General features: G+C 37.4%; 1 protein-coding gene across 12 annotated transcripts in view; it reads right to left on the bottom strand.

Moving 5' to 3' along the window:
- Positions 1–2,511: 2,511 nt before the first annotated feature.
- PLEKHA7 (pleckstrin homology domain containing A7) overlaps positions 2,512–23,543 on the bottom strand; it is a 146,089-nt gene continuing 125,057 nt past the window's right edge. For 10 of the 12 annotated variants that reach the window (XM_071427866.1, XM_071427868.1, XM_071427870.1 and 7 more), the window contains 11 exons: positions 22,625–22,726; positions 19,092–19,200; positions 18,003–18,241; positions 17,406–17,594; positions 17,000–17,117; positions 16,081–16,160; positions 15,492–15,692; positions 12,177–12,329; positions 9,537–9,670; positions 8,611–8,753; positions 2,512–4,072 (listed from right to left, as the gene is read on the bottom strand). In XM_071427866.1, coding sequence (XP_071283967.1) covers positions 4,050–4,072; positions 8,611–8,753; positions 9,537–9,670; positions 12,177–12,329; positions 15,492–15,692; positions 16,081–16,160; positions 17,000–17,117; positions 17,406–17,594; positions 18,003–18,241; positions 19,092–19,200; positions 22,625–22,726 — 1,491 coding nt within the window. In that variant the 3' untranslated portion in view covers positions 2,512–4,049. Of the gene's footprint in view, positions 4,073–4,092; positions 5,422–8,610; positions 8,754–9,536; positions 9,671–12,176; positions 12,330–15,491; positions 15,693–16,080; positions 16,161–16,999; positions 17,118–17,405; positions 17,595–18,002; positions 18,242–19,091; positions 19,201–22,624; positions 22,727–23,543 lie in introns of those variants that run through there. The other 2 variants (XM_071427867.1, XM_071427877.1) reach the window with 2 other exon arrangements.

Raw genomic sequence — 23,543 nt, 5'->3', positions numbered from 1 at the left:
ATCTCAAGAAGTTTTCATGGAAAGTTCATTGCGGTTGGTTCAATTCAGCTGCAGTTAGATGCACCTTTTCAAATAATGGAAAAAAAAATGTAAAGGGGTCAGACCCAATCAATACAGTTGTTCAAACAGAATTTCAGGCACTGTGATGTGGGGATTTTTTGTGCTCTTCCTTTGTACTGCTCCACTATGAAGAAAGGTTGCTTTTGGTAGCAGAGCAATAAAAATTGTAGCCTTTTGAATACAGCCAAATAACCAATGGGAATCTTAACCAGGTGTGGAAAATATAGCAATTTTTTCATGTTTTTCTTGTGCAAGGCTTTGTTCTTTTTATAACCACGCAGTACATGGGCACACAGACACACACAGCACAAGCAAACACTTTAAAATACCCACAGACAGACATAAATCAGAGGGGTAACATCACATCCTGCCTTCTGCATCTTCTAACTTTTGACACTAACATTTCTAAAACCAAAACAAAATCTGGTCTTTCCTTCATAGAACATCCAGAAGTTAACTGCTAAGACACCTGGCAAATAGGTGGTTTCCAAGAGGGGAACAGATGCTGACACAAAAAACATACATACATACATATATATATATACACATATACATACATCTATATATACGTGTATATGTATATATGTGTATATGTATATATGTATATATTTGAAGATCTGGAAGTCAGAAGAGTAAATGGTGCAGGGGGAAAAATAATGGTCTGAAGTACCAGAATGGGTTGGGAGTGCTCTGCCTTCTCAGAACACCAACCCCTCCCTCCAAAGGCTGGGGGTATCCAAACCAACCACTCTGATGGGCTTTAAGAGCTTTTTGAAATAGCAGCATCCTTCAGCAGCTTTTCCTTCCACACCTAAGATATTCTCCAGAAGAGAACGTCTCAGTAGTTTCCTGAAAAACCTTTGTATCTCCTTCTGGTGGGTTTTGTTTGTGGGGGGCTTGTTGTTGTTAGTGGTGTGGTTTTTTTTCTTCCCAAGTGTTCCAAAACAGCCTGGATGCCTCTAAGTACTGCTTACCTGCCCAGTCCTTTACAACAAACAGCATAATACAGGTGCACAAAGATAAACAGTGCTATAGCTCAGCAGGATTCCTTGCAGCCCAGCAATCACACAAACTTAAAAATAATAGTGAAAAACAGGGCTGGAGGCTGTTGTGCAAGTCCAGAAAGGTGAAAGAGGTGCCACTTACAGCTACCAGGCTGTACTTTTATAAATGCAGCTGGCAGTAAATGTTTAGTAACTTTGGCTGAAGAAACTGGAAACAGCTGTATATGGGAAGAGAATCCAGCCTGCAAAATTTTTGCTAAGTATAACATTACAAAACACTAATTAAAAATCAGCACAATCAAAAGAACTGACACTGTTTTGTAATGAGTGAGTTCAATTAGTCCCACAACACTTCACTGCTCAATAGGCAGAGGCGAAAATAAAGTCCACTTTCTGACCAAAATTATATTGATCTGCAAGTTCACATAATTTTTTTTTCTAGTTTTAATATTAGAAAGTAGCTTGTAACACCCAGAAAAGAGCATGTAAATTAAAAGAAACAGAACTCAAAAAGGAAATTGACCCAAACTAAATACTCCATGCATAGGAAAACTAGTTATTCCTATTTAAAAACTACACCCATCCTTACAAAAGATGGTCATTAAGAACAGCATTTCACACATTCAACAAAAAGTTTTGGAAGAAAAATTATCTTATAATTTTTTTCCAAATATGGGATTAACTAGGGACATGACCAAAATCTTTCAATCAAGACTGGTTTTGTTGAAAATGTTAACGATGTAACTGTTTAGGGCAAAATCCTTCTCTTCCACACCAACTTGAATGAGCAGATTCTCTGTGTGTGATCAAAGCAAAGAGAATGAACATCTGTCCCATCCTGCAGAGCAGCACTGCCTCTGCTCCTTTCCCTTCACTGCCTTGTTGTGTCCCAGAAAAACAGGATGAGCACATCCTACAGCAGCTCAGCTCCCAATTTCTGCCACTCACATCCAAAAGCCAAGGACTCACAGCCTCAAACACTCACCCTCGAGTTTGTGCAGTCAACACTAAGTCACAGACACACTTTTAATTGTTTTTTTTTTTTTTCAGAAGAATTCAACATGTCCAGTGCTCTCCATCAACTTTTGAGGGAATTGCTGGAAAGTCAAACGCTGCCGCTGAGCTGCAGCTTTGCCAGTGCCCACCACCTTCCCCCCAGCCAACACCCCACTCTTGCTATTCGAGAATAAAGACAGGTTTCATCAATTGTTTAGAAAACATTTCTAAAACCAAACCAAAACAAAAAATCAACTAACAATAATAATCATCATCAAAATGTAGAATTGGTGTGGAGAGAGCCTGATTCAAATCCCAGTAAAATAAGTGCCAAACTGGGGAACTTCAATGGGATTTGAACCAAAGAAGAACAAAATGTGATAAAAGCACAAATGACTCTGGATTTCCAACTAGCTGGACACTGATAAGAGAGCAGACAAGACAGAGGCAATAGGAGGCAGTTATGTTAATATTTTAATCTGTACATATACCATTTTCCAAACGGTTACATTTTATTTAAATTAATGTTTTCTTGCAAAATATTCATTTATGCTTTCAAAACTTTTTTATAAAGGCAAAAATAAATCATTATTTTGGCAAAAGATTTTGAAGTTGATACTGGCAGTATTGAGGTAAAATAGATTGCATTAGCTAAATATATACTTTTAAGAATATTTCTGAGTATAGTGTTAATATATGATGATTTGTCTTAAAGTCTGAAACACAAAGGTCAGTTCCAAGGGGTTTTTAGCTACTACTTGAATACAGGGAATAGACAAGTTAGTGGTTTCACAAAATACTGCAGAAGTATTTCTCAGTTATTTCTCATCCAGAGCTGAACTCAGCTACTAATTACATAACATTGGGAAGCTTTTGCATGTCTTGCATTCGATGCATACACAGGGTTTTTTAAAGTATAGTTGCAGCAATACATTTAATCTTATTTTCTCCTTATTTTAACCAGCTCACCCTTTGCCCTATTTGTGAGTACAGCACAGGATTTCAAAGTTTGGCAAAGATAAGCACCAGGTGAACATACACACAGAATTAGCAGGTGCCACATTCCATTAGTTATGCTATGTTTCTAGGATAAATACTAGCCAGTACATCATATTGTAATGTCTATTGAAAAAATATCAGAAGAAAAATATGTATTTACTAGCCAAATGACACAATGTAATTGTTTATTGCTTACTTCACATATTTTAATTAAAAATCATCTTCTTTCACATCTCAACTTCCAAAAAAAATTTTGTTAGCTGTTTGTTATAGAGGGGGCAGCACTACTTTCAAGGGCAACCTAACAAACTGTGGATTGATACCACTAAGTTAATTATCTGGGATCATAAAAAAAGGGGACTTAAAACTGGCTTTTGTTATGGCTTTCTTGGGAAATTTCAGCTATAAAGTGGTTACTAATATTTAGAAATTCAAGCTAACAGTTCTTGCAATGGATTATTTAAGGGGCAAAAGGGTGGGTGATTAACTCTACAAAAATATTCCATCTGAAACACCCTTTCACCAAACCTGTCACCCGTGTTAGCTCTATCCATACCCTATCAATGTGCTTCTAGGTTTGCTCCAATTTGTAGGGTTTTTCTCACAAAATGTTACAATGTGCATCTGAGCCTGAGGGGGAAGTAACAGCATCTTTTAGTACCTATGCAAAAAGTGTCTTTTAAAATGAATTCAGCCCTTGATTAAAAAAAAAAAAACCTAAAATACACCATTCTAAAAATACATTGTCAGTATTTTACAGAGTTTATTAAAAGTGCCGTTTATTCGTATAAAAAGTGTGAACTAAACTGAAGTAAATAAAAAATGATCTGCAGTTCTCTTCATTTTCATAGAAAATCCCCCTATCATTCTCTGAATGTCTTTCCAGAAGAAGGTGTCACCAGCCCAGGAGTATCTCCACAGAAACTCGGGGAAGAATCTCCTCTGTCCTCCACGCGGTGTCACAGAGCGGGATTTGCCTCCAGTCTCACGTCAGTGCTCACTTACTGCTTTGGCTGGTGTGAAGGAAAAGAAAACATGGTTAAATAGTGAAGGGAGTCAGCCAATGCCAGGCAGTAAGAAATTGCTGGGAACTTGTTTTTTTTAAGCTTTTTGCAGTTTGACAGAAGGAACAATTCATACAGACACGTTAAGCCAACAATTGTCTCATGATGCCACTGGGGCTCAAGCTCCTGTGTCCCCAGCACATCACAGCTACTTTCTTTTTCTGAAGAAAACATAACTTTATACAAATATGCATCTGTAACTGTATATCTATGTGTATACATTTGTACAGACACGTGCTAGACGTGTTTTTAAGTCAGTCTGCAATCACAGAATGGTTGGGGTAGGAAGGGACCTCTGAAAGTCAGTCCCAGCCCCCTGCTTGAGTCTCTGGTGCTGTACAATTATTTGAGTTACTCAAGCAACCCTCTTTACTACTTGATCTCTGCTTTATCTTCTTGTTCAATTTCAGGCAATATAAAATTAAGCCAAAGAAAATCAGAAGGGTAAGAGTAATATGCATCCATAATAAATATGGATGCATAACAAGTGTCTTAACTAGGGGCACACTCAGCATTTGCATACAATATTTACACTTTTTCCTACTTCCAATTCAAACAGGGAAATCTCTGCAACTCCTACTGAGAAGAGACAGAAGTACAGATGTTTCTCTGTAAGGACAACAAAATTATCATGGTTTTAATACCTGAAGTGGCAAAACAACCTAACCAGAGACAAACCCAGCCTTCTGTTAACATGATCCAATGAAAGGCATGATTGAAGTCAAACACAGCATTGCAGAATTAGTTACAGAGGGCCAAATTTTCAGCTCACCTCAGCTGAGACTCTGATGCCAGCTCACGTGTAGGATACCAGCCCACAAAAGAATCCTCTGCTTGTACAGGGGTGCACTTTGGATTCTCTCTTTGTATGCCCTGAGCAGCCACCAGAGTACAGAAGGCTGCTGAAAACCCGGCCCCCTGTTACCCAGAGCACAGATGTCTCCTCCCTTCACCACAGTAGGACTGAGGAAGCACCTCACCTGCAGAGCAACAGCACTTAACTGAAGACTTCAGCCTCCCACATGTTAGCTCATTAGAAGCAATATTTACAAGGACAAAAGGTTCCTGAAAAAGTAGCTGCATGCTTTCATTCGGATGGAATCTTGGTTTAGTAAAGGAGTTCCAATTTAGCAAGCCACAGCACAGGCACAATGGCAGATCAGACATGCCAAGAGCAGTTAGTTCTTACTTGGAAGGCGTTTAAACAAATGTGTAGTGAAATCCATTGCTTAAGGGGGAGTGAGGTGGCTGTGGTACAGAAGGTGAGGGTGCTTTGGGTAGATGGGTCAACTGCTGAGCTAGAAGGGATCACACACAGGAATTAGGCTGCACAATCAAACATTCACATCATAAACAGAGTCACCCTTATTTTCTACCACCCGATGAGCAATGAATGAGGTGCTACACTGTTGTAGTCACATGGAACACAAGGTAAACAACATTTCTACCTGCTGCTTTTTTCTACTCCTTGCATAAATGAAACAAATAAAGATTCCTATTTGCATGAGAATATGGACAACCAATCTTAGGAGGAAATTTCACTGGAACATTATGAAGGCACAGAGCACTGACATACTCTCCTAAGCCCTGCTTTTAAAGCTTTTGAAGCTCTGGACCAGCACCTATATTTGCTAATTTGATTTCCAGACTTCACTGAGGCTGTACAGGTTTTCAACATTTCCTTTGTTATATGCCAGTGAGCAGAAACCAAAATAATATATATAGAAAAATAATGTTTACAAAATTACATATATGTATAATATTTTGCTTAGTGCAGTGCATGATACAGTAAATACATTTTCATCCTTCAGTTTGAAAATACAGGATAAAGAATACAATGATTAAAACTATTCTTGTTTATAAACCTGAATAATGGTATAGTATTGGAATACAATAATCATAAAATTGAAGAAATTGAAGCTTGATCTAAAATTCTGCTTTTATGTTTTGGAGGGCCAAAGCACACAACATAGGAAATGACTTCTTAGTACTCTTGTATTTGACTTTAATTTTCCAGATTCTTGGCATGATTTCCAGTCAAAAGGTTGACTTCTTATTAGGAACAGAGGGAACTCTGAAATGCTAAGATTAGATAAATTTACAACTTATCTTAAAAGATTTATATTAGCATAATATCCTAACATAACTGCTCACCCTTGAAAAATGGGCAAAATTAAGCTTCACATTCTCTTTCATAAATAAATATTTGTAAAACAATCTACATAATTAGTTTGGGATTTTCAGATATGGTCTGCTTCATCATCAAGGAGCAAACAATAACCCATACTTCAAAAATCAAACTACAAAAATAAAAATGTGAAGGAATCTGTAATATGAGACTAAATGAGAATGTAAAATCAGCTGTGCAAAGTGTCAAATACTTTCCTTTTTAACCACCTCAGTTGATCAGAAAATAGGCCATAACTAAAAAACCTGAACTCTTTTCTGGTTTGTAGATTTTCTATTAAAACCAAACCACTCTGTTTGTTTGGTTTTTTTTTCTTTTTAAGAATATACCATGGAAGGTGTTTACTTCTAAAGGAGTAAGAAATAACTGAAATCAAAGCAATACATGTTTCAAGACATGAGTTTTTGAGATAAAAGTGTGGCAACAAAAGCTGTGCACAAATATAAAAAGTTTGGAATTCTTTAAGAACCATAGTCTTTGGCTACTGTGTTAGGATTTCTTTCAGGGTCTGAAGACAGAAGAAGCAGCTGCTATGGTTCACAAAGAAAATGAAACTAAAACTTATCCCACAACTGACTGCAAGTTTTCTGAAGCAGCATTTAAACATTTCAATGCCAATACACATTTTAATTCCCTCTTTGAGGAAACTAAAGAAGATTTTTGTGGTTACATATATCTAAGGAAATGACAAATCACACTTTTGAGATAAACATAAAAAATTAAAATATATAAATAAAAAACCTACAGGAATGAAATGTATACTAAATTCACTACACAATATTTTAAAAAACCAAACTTAATTCAATACTGTAGAGTTGCTACAAGTTCAGGCACACCCAGAAGTAACTTAATTGGCCCCAAGAAGACCTTTGAGTAGGGCAGGCACTCTGCTCTGACATAGAAGAATGATTTCAGGTACTGGCTGTGTTCATCTGGGCTGATCTTAGCCCAGATGTGTGACCTTTTCCCAGCAGAAGCTGGAACTCAAGGGGCAAAATGCTCCCCTGGCTCGTACCTCATGAAAAAAATTTCCATTCCATAACCAAAGGATTGGAGTACCTGTTAAAAGGTTCTGGTCACTAGAACTGGGACCAAAGCACCTGTGGGAAAGCCCTGTTGATACACCCATGGCCTGAAGGGCCACGAGGTTATTCCTGAACTGCTCTCATGATTTTACAATTATGTTTTTCTGTTTGTTTGGTTTAGCTTTATAACATCTGGCCTCCTCAGCAAATCATTTTCTCCCTGCCAGTCAGTTAAATTACCCACAGAAACTCTCTGAAGTCTCAAGATTCCTATCTTGGAAATGTATTCCATCCCCTGAAAATGCCATTCCCCCCTCAGGTTCAGCTGGCACTGCACCCCTGAGTGTACAGCCACACTCAATCAACACTGTTACTGCAGATGCACGTCACGCAGCCCGATACTGGAATCATCTGTCTTTAATGGGAAGGTCTTAGGGGCTGCTGTGGCAACAGCCATAAGTTTAAACTGACAACTTTGGATGAGAAATGTGCATATTTTTTCTCCATCATAGTTGAAGTTTCCATTATTTCCATTCTCCACTGGAACAGTGAATGGTGCCAGTTATAAATGGCCAGTCAGACACTTGGGGAAATGGCTGCTGCATGGATTACTGTGTGATACAAATCTCTTGACATTTCTTACTTATTTCAACTATAAAGCAATCAAGAGTGAAATTATCACTTTTAGCAACATATTGCAAAGGATCTATTAATTTCCAGGCATCAAGCAGAATTCCTGGAGAGCTGTCTTGCTCTGACCTCTCATCCTGGTCACCAGACATGCCAATCCCCATTTTACAAGCTCTTTTTCAGCCTGTTGCACACAGCTCAAGCTGCAAATGATTCTAGCCTCATCTCCATCACCAGACCAGGGAATTGTTCTCTTTAAAAAAATATTTTAAAAATCCTCTTTCCTTGATTGTTTTTTCAAGTCACAGATCCATTTACTTTCAAAAAATGAACATAGAAATATTTGATTTAATGTAATTATAGAGAATTAAAATGCTAATTTTTTTAGCACTCTTAGTTAGAGCAAGTTTCCAAGTTCTGAACTTACTGATCACAGTATTTTGCCTCCTTTATCCTGTCCACTGGAGGCCAAATACTCAATGTAAATCATTAGCCCCTCTCCATTTGTTACCAACACACACTTTTCACTATTTTGAATATGAATGACTACAACTTTCTCTCATGCCAGGAGTTCAGCAACAACCCCACACAACTGGAGAAGCTGGTAAGGAATAGTTGCTATTTTGTAAATAACTAAGCATTACCTGCTACCTCCTTGCTCCTCTGAGAGGCTTCAGAAGCCAGAGCATATGAAATGGTAATGATGCGCTCCTGCTCCTGCAGCTGTGAATCTAAATCAATCGAGTTGTGTTTGTCCTGGGCAACAGTAGGCTGCAGATTGTGCATACTGGGGGGAAAGTGAAAAACAACATTAACATTTGCAAACATAAAGAATCCACCATGCAGATAAGAACGAGCTTGGATTCAGGGTTTTCAGATCTCATCTGTTACGCTCCGTGTTTTATTGCGGTTCTTTAAAGCAGGGTTGATGTTGTATGCAAATACTACAGCACACAAGGAAAAATGACAGTCACCACACGTTCAATTACAATTTCTGCATAGCCTTAAGAACATCTGAAAGTTCTTTTTTTGAAATATCCTTAATGTGCTTAAATGAAAGTTGGTAGTAAAATTCCTGGCTAGTGCTCAGAGGAAAATGAAAAACCTGGTGGTCCTCAGGCTGTACCCCTTCCTAAGAGAGAGCAGGTACCTGACATATCAAATTCTGGAAATTGAATGTTTCAGCTGACTATGCTAGTTGTAAGTAGCCAAAAGTGTTGTTTCCCAACTCCAGCTCTCCGGCCACAACAAACTTGCTCTCATGCTGACTTTTCTTCTGCTTGTGGCCAGCTTTGTGCCTTTCCTTCCTCCTCACTCTCAGATGAGAGTTCTTTGGTAAGGACTTACTACTGTTTTAGGACTCTCTAAACAAGAAAATGGACATACATAAAATTCATCAGTATGTCTTCTACCTTGTTTTAAAAAGCAGCTCTGAGTATGCCACATAAATTCTGAGTGCATTTTCTCAAAGCTACAAGCTGCATTCAGGTAACAGAAATAAAGATTGTTGTATGATGTTAGTTCTCAATGTTTAACATTGTAAGATTTGGAAAAAACCCTACAGCCTAACCTTGATTTAGTAAGAATATTCTTTATCTTTTCTGCTTTACGCTGCCTTGCTGCCAGTTCTTCTGTAGAAAGAGGCTCCTCTGGCTCCAGCTCAACATAACGTTCTGGAATTACAACCTTCTCGGGTTTTGACAACTGTAGAAAGAAAGCAAGCATCGAGTTTTCAATAACAAAGACTTAAAAGAAATTGAGATAAATCCTCCTCAATGGGAGAACAGAGTGAAAAGAATAAAGCATGGATTTTCACAGTCAGTACATGTACCTGATGCTTAACACTTCTTCTGGATATCTAGCTGATGCCCTTTCAACAGTGTTCCCTCTGATTCTTTTTACTTCAGAAGATAGATTGAACAAATATTTAAAGGGATTACAGAAGAAGTCAAAATCAACAGAAAACCTTTCTTCAGGCTTACAGCCCAAGATAGACACTGACTAAAGCTCTTACAGCAGAAAGAAGCAACCACTCTGAGACTGACTGGACATCCTGAGATATCAATGTCATGGTATTTGTGTCATGCCAGCCAGAACTTCCTACATCTGAAAGGAAATATTACTGAAAGTTTTAACCTAGGGTGTCATTCTTTTGGGACTGGACAATCTTCTGTGAGCAGCAAAGGGGAAAAAAAAGGCAAACAGAAATACACTGCACTGTGTGATTGTGAAAAACACATTGCATAAATTAATTCTGTAGACTGAAAATTTTCATATGACTGCACGAAAGCTAGAAACAATTTTTTACTATGATAAATTAGTCTGTGGGAACTTTTCACTCCTCCCAATGAAAATACAGTTTACAAACTTTGAAAATCAATTGTTATCATACAGAACAAACTGCTTTTGAAAACAAAAATAGAGGATGTGTGAATAAACAGAAATCAAGTAAAGGAGAACTATTTTTTTCTTATTATTATTGGAATTTTGTTAAAACACTCATGAGGCAATGAGTCTTCAAAATTTCAAGTTTTCAATGAAAATAATCCTAAATTTTTTCACCACTGACCATGGTTCATGCTAATTCAATGGATTATGTAAAGTGGCCTGACCTAACCCCCAGTGCTTAGGCTGAGTAATTCACAGGGAATCTCATGCCAAGAACACACACTGGCACACTCAATAATATTAAAACCATAGCCTCAAGTTTTTAGACTTCCCCCTCAGGAAACCCAAAGCCAATGCTTCCAGGAAAATCCTCATTTTTTCAATACACTTCCCTACTTTTGAATCCAACTCCTCTCTGGAGGTCTAGATACAGAAATATATAGACTTTTTTTTTAATGTGTATCTATCTCCATACTGTATCTAACCTACATTAGCTCATCCTGTCACTTTCAGAATAACAAACCCATTAATCATTGCAAGAGTAGATGGATTTCCTTAAAGACAGAACTGAGCATGTCTCCTTCTGAGGCACAGAGGTACCTCAAACACAGGAGTGCCTGCCAGGTGAAGAGAATGGCCACATGAAATGGAAAAGAACAACAAGGCCAGGCTGGATGGAGCTCTGGTTCAGAGGAAGGTGTCCCTGTCCATGGCAGGGGGCTGCAATTAGATCATCTTTAAGGTCCCTTCCAACACAAATGTATGATTTTAACCTGGGTAAACTGAGAAAGAAGCATTACACCCAGAGCTTCAGACCTACTTCAGTTACTCTGAAGCAGGACAGAAATGCCTATGAGCAAAAATGTCTCTTATTCAAGGCTTAAAGGAAGTACAAAATGATTCCCTAACCCCAAAGGTCTTCTGGAAAAGAAAATTAATGGCAGAGTGCAAGGAAAGGCATAAGAACAGAAGTTATTTTCTGTTTCTGAAGTTTACAGAAGCACTGTATTTTCTGTAAAAATGATACAAAGATTAACTGAAAGATAAATCCATTCATAGAGTTCAACAGATAACTCACAGAGTAAACCATTTACAAATATCTCTGTCTGTAAAATGATACTCTGCCAACAGCTTTCAGAAGAGTACAGTTGCTTACTAGTCTAATTACCATTAATGGTTGTACTGGTTTGCCATCTCCCATGGCATTTACACAGCACAAGGTACCCCCTGCAGCCTTTCCCCTTGCTGTGTTCTCTCCTTCCCAGCAGATGGCTCAATCGCATTTCAAAATGACATTTCCTCCCTTACTGCAGCCGAGCAAAGACCTCTCGAGTGCCCAGCACACCGACCAAGTCATTCCAACAGCTGACAGAAATGCGTTTTCTGTTCAAGCCAAATAAAGCAGTGCTTCCTCTTCTCTATCATCATTTTCCAGTCCACATGAAAAGCAGTGAGGTAGCTCTGGGGAACTAACTTGTCCTTCCTTCCTGCTTCTCATTTTAAAATACTCATTATGTTGTCTTCTCGTCTTTTTTTTCGCAATTTACAGAACTTTCCCTGACTTAATCACTCTTCCCTTTAAATCCTGAGATATATATTTAAAAGAGTAGAGCCAACTTTTCAATTTCTTCTTTCTACTAAAACAGTATGAAGAAAAACCTTACAAAGGTGCTAGGTCATAAATTTTCAGTACTCAAAAGACTCCTTTTAGTTCAAACTTCCAGCAAACTTTCAAAAGAAAAGATGAGAATTCACTGCCTAAAACTTAGAAAGGTTAATGTTTTGGGACAGAAGATAGGAGGCAAAAGATTGTGAATGTTACCTCTCTGCAGATATCTAAATCATAGTCTTGAGGCTCCAGGTCTGTCTCTGTCACTGCTACTGGCTGAACTTTTAACCATTCATTTTCATCCTTGTCTTCTCCACGAATTGCCCTCTCAAGTAACTGCAAATCAAATTCTTGCTCTCGTTTCCACTGGTAATAGATACAAAACAATTAACCGCATTCAACCATGGTGCCAAACTCACCATACAGCAATGCACATTACTACTGCAGCAAAAACTACGCTGCTGAAAGAATCAGCAGGGCAAACCCCCAAAGGGGCAACAGAAAGAAAATAAAACTGCATTTCTTGGTAGATAAGGGTGAGAGTATTGATCTCTAGCTGTGCTGTGAGGAATTCAGAGTATTGTTTAATTTTATATGTTCAGCAGTGTTAGATTCTAAGAGATTTACTAATCCCAATTTTACATTTGCTGATGAACATGGAACCAGCCACACACAGAACACCACCTTTGGAATCACAGGAGTGATTCCACTACCAGTGAGCCTACAGGCTGGCAGAGTAGTCCCTGGCATTGTAAAGAGGCTGTGCTGCATGGTTCTAGATGACTACACAGAAAGGCTATTTTACAGTGCTGGTTGAGAATCACAACTTGAAAATTTTATGTATCTTTTTAGAATAATACCTACTGTTTAGAGTTGATATTATTTCGTGTATTAGCGTTAACTTGTCTTGAAGTTAAAAAAAATTGGCTTCTAAGCTCTTCAGACTTTACTAAAAGCAGAGTCTGGCTACCTGCAAAAGCCTTCCACACAGTCTTTAAAACATAAATATCTAGCAATATAAATCAAAACTATTTAATATTTATTGATATTTAAATTTAGCATATTTAAACTAAGCTGCATAATGTAGAGTACCCAAAAGCACTGCACAGTAGTCCCTATACAACTACACACAATACAATTACATATAAACTCACACTTAAGGATACTACCAATACCTTTTTGTTCAAAAAATTAAGTTCAGTTGTAGCATCATTCCATCCAGTAGATCTGAGCAACTCTACCATAGATGATATTAAAAGCAGTAGAAAAAAAGAAGGGACAAAACCAACAACAACAACAAAATTATCTCCTCAAGGTTCTGAGGGAATCAACAGGAGAATGTGCCACTTTTATGTTTCTAAAAAATATCTCCAGTAGTTCTGGTACAAATCTTTGGCTTGTTTTGGATGAAGTTTGAACTCCACATGAAGTCCTTAGACTTCATTATGTCACTTGCATTAATAAATCTAATTGAAACCTATTCATGCACAAGCTCTCAGTATTCACTCAGAAGATAAGTATCTTCCATGTATATTAAAAAGTTAAGTAGGTAAGAGGCAATTATATCTCAAAAATTAATACATGACAGAATTCGACAGAGAAAATAAGATTTTTCTCATATGAGTATACTCCAAACTCATCCTTCTACTCATATTCGAACCAGGCCTGATTGAGATAGTATATTTTAAACACACAGGATCATTTTCAAGTTGTTGTTATATAATAGGTAAGAAAAACATCAAACCATTCTTATGAAGCAGTTCTTTTATTGGCTTTGATGTTGCAACTTTTACATTAAAAAGGCATTGTATATAACAAATGAACTCATGTACTGTGATCAATACTTAAAATGTCATCCTACACTTGAGAGCTGACCAATTAAAATTTAGAATTACACATACAATGTATGTTTCAAGCAAATGTTACACACTGAGCAGCACTTCAATCATACATTTAACTGTTTGCCATTGTGGCTGCTAAATAATTGTAATGCTGTAAGTAATTGTGCTATCAAACATGCTTTTGCATATCAAAGCCCCATAGGTACAAGAGATGACCTCTACAAAACACTACTAGGGCTGAAAAACTATTTTAATTCTTTACAGCAAGAAAAAGACCAAGATGGCACCCAAATTTATAAATAAAGTGTTTGCCACAAATGTTAATAACAAGTGTTATGAAAGCTTTTCAATTCAACTTGTGTATGTTATGTGAATCAGAAAACATGAGAAGCTCAGATTTATTTCTTCCAATTAAAGTATGAAAGTAACAGTGGTACTGGAATACTACAATTCCCAAACATTATGCACTGTCTTCAAAAAATTCGTGATTGCAAAACAGAAGACAAAACAGATGAATGTCTCCAAGCAGTGCAGTTGTATTTACTGGGAAAGTAAATACAAATAACTGGCTGCAAATTAGTGCTACAGAACAGTGGGAATGAAAAGCTGATTATAAGGTTTTTTTCAATGCCAGCAATTGACACACATGTACTAAATGCAATTAAGCCTGGTAAAAATTGAGTAGTCCAGTTAGAAATTTTAAAGTAGCTACAAAATTCTGCAAATTAAAAGCAAGCAAACAAAAAAAAAGAGGCATTAGGTATGATGAGTGACAAATTTAAAAGCAAGAGATCTTGTGCAATGAATTAGGTAAAACAATGTGATCATTCTAAAGCTCTAGTGGACCAAATAAAAAAAATAAATTAAAAGACCACAGCATAAGTGCAATTACAGTACAATCCTGGTTTAGCACCAAGTGAGCAACTGGGTAACTTCACCAATCAGAATTGCTTTGGTTAGTATCCAAAATGTAGCATTATAAACTTCTCATCTGCACAGCATTTACTCTCAGAAAGCAACAAAAATACTTTTCTTTAGCAGCCTAAATTTGAGCCTTATTAGAATATTCTACATTTTGAGATTTAAATAAGAATTTGTATCAATTAGAATACATTAGCTCTTATATAAATTCCTAATCAGCATGATTAGATTTTAAAACTGATTATCCATTTAACATCTTTTTTAAAAAGAACAAACAAACACCACCTTGGTCTGATATTACCACCGACTATCTTGCAGGCTAATTTATGAATTAAAAGGAAAAACACCCATGGTGAGAAGCAATATTCTAAAAGGCCCATTCCATCATGAAGCACTTTTAAAACTGTACAAGCTTCTGTCACTTTCTAAATACAATTCCAAGGGAAAAAAAAAAAAAATCATGGCTCTGAAATCACCCCAAAATACTGGCATCTCCACTCATCACTAACCTCGGACCAACTTACCTGCTGAACCTGCCACATTTACCATAACTACGAGTAAAAAATATCATCTGTTCCTCACACTCTCTGAACTCATTTGATACCACAGAACACTAATTTAATTGGACTAGAAGCATCACACGCGCTCAAGTCAAAGTGCTTGCTGGGGGAAAACAAAAAAAAAAATTAAAAAAAAAAAAAAAAAAAAAGAAGAAGAAATCCAAAGATATTTTTAGTTTAGTCCTTTTAAGGCATATCTAACATACTGAGCCTACGTCTGCAGACACGGGCCTGATGAAAGGGCGAGATGAAACGGGCTGCCTTTCTCCTTGGCTAAGAGTTCTCTTGCGTTCCCGCACCAATGCCTTCTGATGTCTCTTCATTCTTTCTAGCTGCTCCTCTGCACTCATCTTGCCTCTTTGGTGGTCTCCAGAGTATAAACGTTCCAAGGCACTCTTTGGTCTCTCCTGGAGAAGTCACAAGGCACACAAAACACATGCTGTAATTAATACTTTATAAGAAGTATACAAAAAAAAAAAAATGGACTCCTTCTCCTATCTCATTACTAAATTTTATTCTATTAACTTTGCATTTCTTTGTATACACTCCCTCAACTCTATTTCCTATTAGTAGTGCTGATTTTTGCTTCTAAACCTTGTTTTATAAATCTATTTGAAATCCAGTAAGTTGTTTGTTCATTTAAGAAAGCGAAGAATTGGAGAGTTCATTAGATCACAGCTCTTGCTCCTCTCCCAGGCTACTGCAATCCCACTTCCTGCTACACAAAACGTACTCTGGGCTTAACTATTGCAAGCAGTTCAGACATTTGTCTTCAGAAGTTTATTTAAAACTTACCTTGGACCTATCCCTTCGAAGTGTTGCAAATGATGAAATGGTAGATGACTGGTGCAATCTGGAAGTTGATCCAGACAAACCTTTATGAGGGAAAAGAGAATGCCTTAAAATCAAATGACAGACAGAATAAGACAAGTATCAGTTTGGTTTTTTAAATTTTATTATCCTGTTTCTGTGGCATTCTGGTCACTATTTGAGCACACAGTTTACAATTCAGATGATCATAAGAGGCATGAAATTTCATTTCAGCCAGACAAAATGTGCATCAGGTTGCTACTGATCGAAAGTCAGAAAAATATATAATAATTTAGAAGATTATACAAAAGGAGGGATAGATTGAACTCAGGTGTACAAGAGTAGATGGATGGTACAAATAATCACATCTATTAAGAAAATAAAACCTTAACATTCACAGTTAGAAATGAAGAAGTAAGAAGCAAATGGCTAAAAAATCATTTGCTTTTGGCCCAAATATCATCTCTATCCTCAGAACGAGTTGCAAGACAATAGCACATGGGGGATGGAGTGTCAAGTCAGATATAATGTTTGGAGTACTATATTCATCTACCTTATCACTTACATTTTAATGGCAATATAGATATTTTAAAAACACTTGGACTTTGCAAAAGATAGCACAGAACTTATGAGGAAAAGTAACCCTGAATATAAGAGACATTCTAAGAGCCAATTCCATGTTTTGCTATGGGGGTTTTTAAGCCTTCTATATTAAGTTGCTTTGCTAAAGGCTGATTGTCTGTAACAGCACCATTAAAATACACAAAATTTCTAAACTTCCACTGAATGGTTAATTTTAAAACACTGATCTGGTGATAAAGATCATCTCCAGGAAACCCTACAAGAGAAAAGCTCCTATACAGACAGTACTGTTAGGGATCAATACCATAAATTCCTGGCTTACCACGGGTAGGTAATGTCTGGTATCCACTATCAGGGCTTATTAAAGCACTGGAAGGGTGGCTAAGGTCACCCCCTATCATTGCCAGCTCTGGCTCACTCATGTATGAACGCAGCTCCACCTATACAGAAAAAACACTCATCAGCTCAAGTGAAATCACAGATAGCATGTTTTAATAATCCTAAAACAAATCCTGAAGCTTTGTTTCTGGACTGCTACATCTCTCTCTGCCATTATTATCATATGGCATGGATCATTATTATTATTATTATTATATCATTGTTATCTCTCCACCATTCTATATCATGATTACTTTATTAAAGATCCATATATTCTATAGACAACAACATCTTTTATTCAAGGTTCCCATCTCTTTGAAGTGCAGGGGTACAGGAGTGTGAGTGCTCACCCTGTAATCTCCATTTACATACTGGCCGAGCTCTCTGTCTCTCTTTCTCTCGTCTGACTGACGCTTCAGGCCCCGCACCGAGGTGTGCCTGATGACAGTGGCTTCTCTGGGGAGGGGTGGGACAGCTGGTGGCTGATCCTCAGGGCTGTACAGCTGAGGGAGAGGAGGTCTGGGCGGTGCTTCATCTTCCTGGGAACAGGAAAACGCAGGGATTTGGCAAAGAGCATAAAAACAGTCTGGCATAAACTGCAAAATAAAGGCCAGTGCGTTATGTGAAGCATTTGTGACTGCTTCAGCGTGCTATCCTTTGTCCACTCCACTTTGCCTTGCTTTAAAGCCCAAGCAAGACCCAAGAAATCAACCACAAAGCATTTCCAAGGAAGGCTCTGAATATGAGCACATTCCAAACCAGTCTATGGCCATTGTACAATGGGCTCCACATGTATTGTGCTGCAAGTGCTGCTGCTCAGCTCCCACACAAACACCCACTGCCGTGTCTCCACAGCGTGTGCACCTCCCACCCGTGACACTCCCGCTGCTCCCAACAGAGGGGAAACGGAAACGCTGCTGAAGGAATCTCACAAGAGCAGCACTTACAACCTTTGGCTTGAGCTTGACTGGTGACTGAAGAGGTGGCTCGATTTTTTTCAGCTGCTGTGCTTGGTGCTGTGTCCTGGTCTGGAAATAGGGCTGTGGGTAGAGCCTGACCTCCAGAGGGGATTTCAGCGGGCTGCGCGGAGGGCTCTGCGGGACGGACAGTTTGCTCTCCACAGCAGCGAGGGAAGCTGGTAAGGAAGGCACTGAAGACTGAGAAAATGAAGGCACTGTTTTTCTCTCTAGGGGAGAAAGAGACAAAACCATTTTCTGATGAGGATCTAGAGAGTCCTTCAGGCCAAAAAAGAAACCACACAGCTCTGTATCATCCCGTAAAATTCCTGGTGGAGGGCAGTGGGAGCTATGGAAGGAAAAGCCTGGGAGTTATATGGAATCAGTCCATAAGCTGCATCTGGCCTCATGCCACAGATTCCTTAAGCTGCCTGCAGATCTGGACCATCTCAGAACTATTTCATCTCTGTATGTGAAAGGTGAGTTCTGCAGGAGGCATTAACAGTCTCTTGCTACCCCAACACATCAGGTCCTGTCTTTGAAACGTAATAAAGCCACTGCAGTGCAGACCACACACACTGTGCCTCCCTCCCTTTCCAGAGCTGATGCTGCTCTGCCCACCAAACACCTGCCTGAACAGGGAGGGGAAAGGCAACTGCAGCAAAAGCAGCTGGGCTGCATCCAGGGGGAAAAAACCAATAAACCCAGAGAAAAACACAGAGAAAAGCTCCTGGACAGGATGCAGAACAGATACTACACTGGTAAGGGCCTGGCACCTGACAGGAACCCCTTCTGCAATTTGAAAAATGTAGCCCATTATTGTTATTGTTGTTTCCTTTTTTTATGGCTTGTTACATTTTAGAACCATTGGTATGTGAAAACAAACAAGAAAAAACCTTTCTGTCACCTCAGGCAAAGAAACACCAAGTTAATGCACTCAATCAACAGAGATTTCTGACACATCCAGTAGCAGAATTAACTGGATTTTCTACAGCAGAACAAATTTCCAGATTATTTGCACAGACCCAAAGACTCAGCTGCACTGGTATATTCTTTATTTTTCCATCAGGTTCCCCTTACCTGGATTCTTTATAGAGTCTACTATGGTTTTGTAGTTTGCTTTGTTTGCACTCAAGCCAGCTGTAACATCTTCAATTCTCCACAAGTCTTTTTGTATTTGTGTTTTCTCCTGTTGTTTGGAGTAAAAGAAAAAAAAAAATCAATTGTACCTCAGTTTTAATTTAATATGGGCCTTTCCTCCTTTTGATAACACCAAACTACAATTACAGAACTTACATGAAAACTTAGGTGTTTAGAAATTAGTTAAATAATTATTTAAAAATAAAAACTAATAAATACAAAACACCAACAAACCTATCTTGTCCATAAAATTTATTAAAGCATTTTTTAACTCTTGGAAGACTTCCTATAGAAGACAGGGGAAAAAGACAAGTCTGTATTTTTCTACAATATTGGTCAGACTACAAAAACATACTTTAATGTTCTACATAAATTAAGTTTCCAGAACCTTTTAATTTGAACTTTGTTCTTAAATCCTACACCTATCAAACTTAAGACTGCTATAGCAACCTTAAAAAACATCTCAATACTTTTAGGGGAAATATCCAGTATTAAAAAAGGGAAAAAAAACCCCAAAATTCAGAAGTGGTGACAATTTTAATTTCTGCTTATATTTGAGTTGTTAGGCCTACTGGCCATGATATATTACAAGTTAAAACAATATATTGCTGCTGCTCCAGGACTTGGTCTCATCTTGCATCCTATTTGCTTTACCAAGGCTTTTTTCCAGGAGGAAAGAAAGAAAGGGAAGCTTTGTCTACAGACTGAGCTGCATCACAGCCTGGCTCCTGAAGCCACCATTTCAGTCATTCCAATCATCTTAAATAGCTGCTGTCATCTAATTCATTAAAGCCTGGTAACACAGATCTCAAAAATTTGCATCAAGAATTAACTTGGTAAAACCAATACCATTAAAGAAAGCGAAGGCAGTGAAACACTTAAGTTAAGAATTGCTCACAAACTGCTCAAGAACTCCAGAAATTCATCACTTGCCATGAGCTGCAAAATAGCTACTAATTAATCCTATAAGGCTGAGGGTGGAAAAAAAACTTCAGTAAAAGCTGTTACACCTCATAGAGCTAAGGAAGGCATATAAATTGCTTTCCACTTTCTGTCTTAAATCAGGAAATATGTTCAGCCAGGTTACAGATCAGCAAACAGGGTGCCAAGAACACAAACATTTAAATGATGGAGAATGTTATTTGCCTGTAGTAAACTCACTCGATAAATAGGACATGTTTTGAAAGATTGTCAGGACACAAACTATAAATTTGCACATTTCATTTCATTTTTCTGAGATTAATCATACTACAAGGAACCAAATGATGGATTTACAATAATCAAGCCTCAGAACTGGTGAAAAAAACACTAAGTTGCACTGAAAATCCTGCTTCTGAAACCACTCAGAAAATGTTTGATTAGCAATATAGAAAAGCCAGATCTTTTAATATTATTTCTTCCCATTACTTAAATATTGATGTGAAGAGAATATTTTAAATCTAAAATGGACTTGGGCCGAATGATGAGCAGATGAATTAATTTTAAAATTATGAAAGCCAAGATTGCTGTTTACAGAGGGGTATAAATACACTTTATTGGCAAGCAGGAAAAGGTAACTTGGAGAGAACATTTTATTTCTCTAACTTCTTTCAAACAGAAACATAATTTAGACTGACACAAAGGCAGAGGAGAAACACTTACCAACTAAGAAGTTATCACTGATAAAATAACCCATCTCAGTTAAATTCAGCATGCCCAGATCCTCCTCAACCCTTCAGCAAAAGACAATTGTAGCTACATTCTAAAAAGCAGGATTCACTCTGACCAAGCTCCTTAAACATTTAGGTTTTAACCTCTTAATTAATGCTACATAGAAACAACATCAGTGGTCTCCTACAGCAACTTGAGCCTGCAAATTTACTGAATTTTTAATAATATTCCATGAAGACTGCATTTTTTTTAAATACAGTGTGTATTAATTTAGTGCTATTAGAAAATGCTAGATAAACAATCTTGAGTCTACATGCCCTTAGGCAGAGATCAAAAAATTCTAACTATTATGGGTACTTCAAGTGAGACTTCTTTGAAGGCATATAGTTTTTTAGAATATTCAGTACTTTCTGAAAAAATCAGTTCCCCTTAGAATCTCCAAAATAGGTATTCAGAAACATTTTTTTAAAACTTAGCCAAACATATCTGTGCATACTTGTATGTATAGACAGATAAAAGTATACACACATACAACTGATAACGTGCTTATGGCTGTGTGTGTATTTATAATTAATCACTTATGTGATACGAGATGATAATCAAACTGAATTAACATTTTTTTCTGTGCAAGCCACACTCCCTTCCATATGTATTGGTGAATCCCATGTCACACATCCAGTATTTTAAGCATGTTAAAATTTCCAGTTAGGTGTTAATCTCAAAGTGGTCTAAAAAGGTGTATTTTGTTTAAAGGTGTAATTTGCCTTTGTTAAACTAAGTAATTTCATACAAGGACCATTTTATTCTGATATTCCCCCAGGATTTTTTCTTTAAAATATATTCTACAGCTGAGCTCAATTACATATTCTGACTCCAGAAACTGAATCACTTCCCACACCCCAAAATGAAAAGCAAATGAAAATGTACTTTGATGCAATCAAAAAAGGTTTTACAACTCCTGCTTTGATACTAACATTTATTCATTCATAGTGAAAATAAACAGGCTTCAAATTATATCTGATCAGATACTTAATGCAAACAAGATAAAAATTTAACTGGTGAGCTCTTTTGGTCCAGGATATTTGGAAAAGTAGACTAAGATTTGAGAAAAATGTATCTATTAACTGTGTTCCTTGTGTTCAGCTCACACAAAGGAAAAATTATCCAGTATTCCCTGAGAATAAAGTAACCAGCTGTAAGCAGGTATGTAGAAATAATCTGGTATTCCACATGCATTTCAGCAAGGAAAACAACTGAGCTTCAAACAAAGCTTCTTTTTAAAATTTGAAACTGAATAATTGATTTAAAACTGAGATGCCTTTCAATTACTGATGGCTGTTAAACACTTATTCCACTTCACAAAACAATCTGCAGAGATAAATCTTCCATAAATAGAAGAACATGACAAAGAACAAGTAATGACAATAACAACCAGTGACTGATGCTCTTAAAAATGGATAAAGAAGCCAACAATGTCAGATCAAATAAATGGAAGGCTAAGAAGTCCTCTGCACAGTCTGATAAATTGAATAGGTTATCAATGTCAAGATGTCAGCACGTAATAAAAACGTAATAAAATAACGACAAATTTGCATAGACAACTTATGAAAAACTATGGCACTACTGCAAGTGCTGCAAGACAATGCAGGTGTTTTTCTCACTGCACAGCCATGCTGCCACAGTGCCTGAACTCTGCAAACCAAATTACATGACAGCTGAACACCCTGCAAAAACGGCAGAGAAAATCTCTCTTATGAAATGGTAACTTGAAGTTCAGACTAAGCCATCCTCTAAGTGTTTAGAGTGTCTGGAAATGGACTCACCTGAGATACCAATGAACTGTTCATCTGCTCCTGTAAGGCTTTTTTCAGTTGGCTCACATCCTTCTCTAATTTCAGATACTCATTCCAGGCATTTTCCATCTCCTGTTAACAGAAGGAATACTCTAATACAGTGCTAACTTCAAAACCACTTTCTCCATCCTCTAATTGAGCACCAAAGAGTTTTGAAGTGACTGTTGTTTTATTATAAAAAGAAGTAAAGAATCCATTTTAGTCTACATTGTTGCTTAGACTTGATTATACACCTGAAAACCCTTCATGGCTTGCACGATCAAGTCAAAAACCTCTGGCCAGCTTCCTGACACAAAACCAAACTGGCATGTAGCAGAATCCCTGCACCAGGACAGCCCTTTTTCCAGGGACTTGCTATTTATGCCCACAAACACATTTTACATGCTGACTGTGAAAGTCATACATTTTCTACAGACACAAACTGACTACATACATTTAAATAATACTGTCATTTTAGTGATCAGACCTTACTATAGAGAAGCTGCTCGTGCAATTTTAGAAACTGTCTTACAAAGATCTAGTCTCATTCATGAAGAGGCAGTAATAATACAGTGAAAAAAACATTAAATTACATTTGAATTTTATTAAGCTATAATATGAATGGTAACTTTTTACTGAAATATCAACAGATTTTCCCAACTCTTTTTATCCCACAAAAACATCCTGGAATCACATATTTTCAAAGGACTAGCTGAAAGATTTGCAATTTAAGCCCACACTTAACATGTAAAGACACTGGAAAAGTTAAAGGGTTTTTGTTTGGTTTGAGGGCATGGGAGTCAGCCATTGAAAAGCAAAGCTGGAGAGAGTGTTGAATTTTGTTTGGTTTAGTATCCTGTACCTTAACCAAAACTGTTTAGAACAGGTCTTAACTCCCTTATCCAATGAC

This window comes from Agelaius tricolor, unplaced genomic scaffold, assembly GCF_023055355.1.
Source record: "Agelaius tricolor isolate 1412-34295 unplaced genomic scaffold, bAgeTri1.0.p SCAF_5, whole genome shotgun sequence".
NCBI classification, from domain to species: domain Eukaryota; kingdom Metazoa; phylum Chordata; class Aves; order Passeriformes; family Icteridae; genus Agelaius; species Agelaius tricolor.
This window is presented reverse-complemented; position numbering and strand designations above follow the sequence as displayed.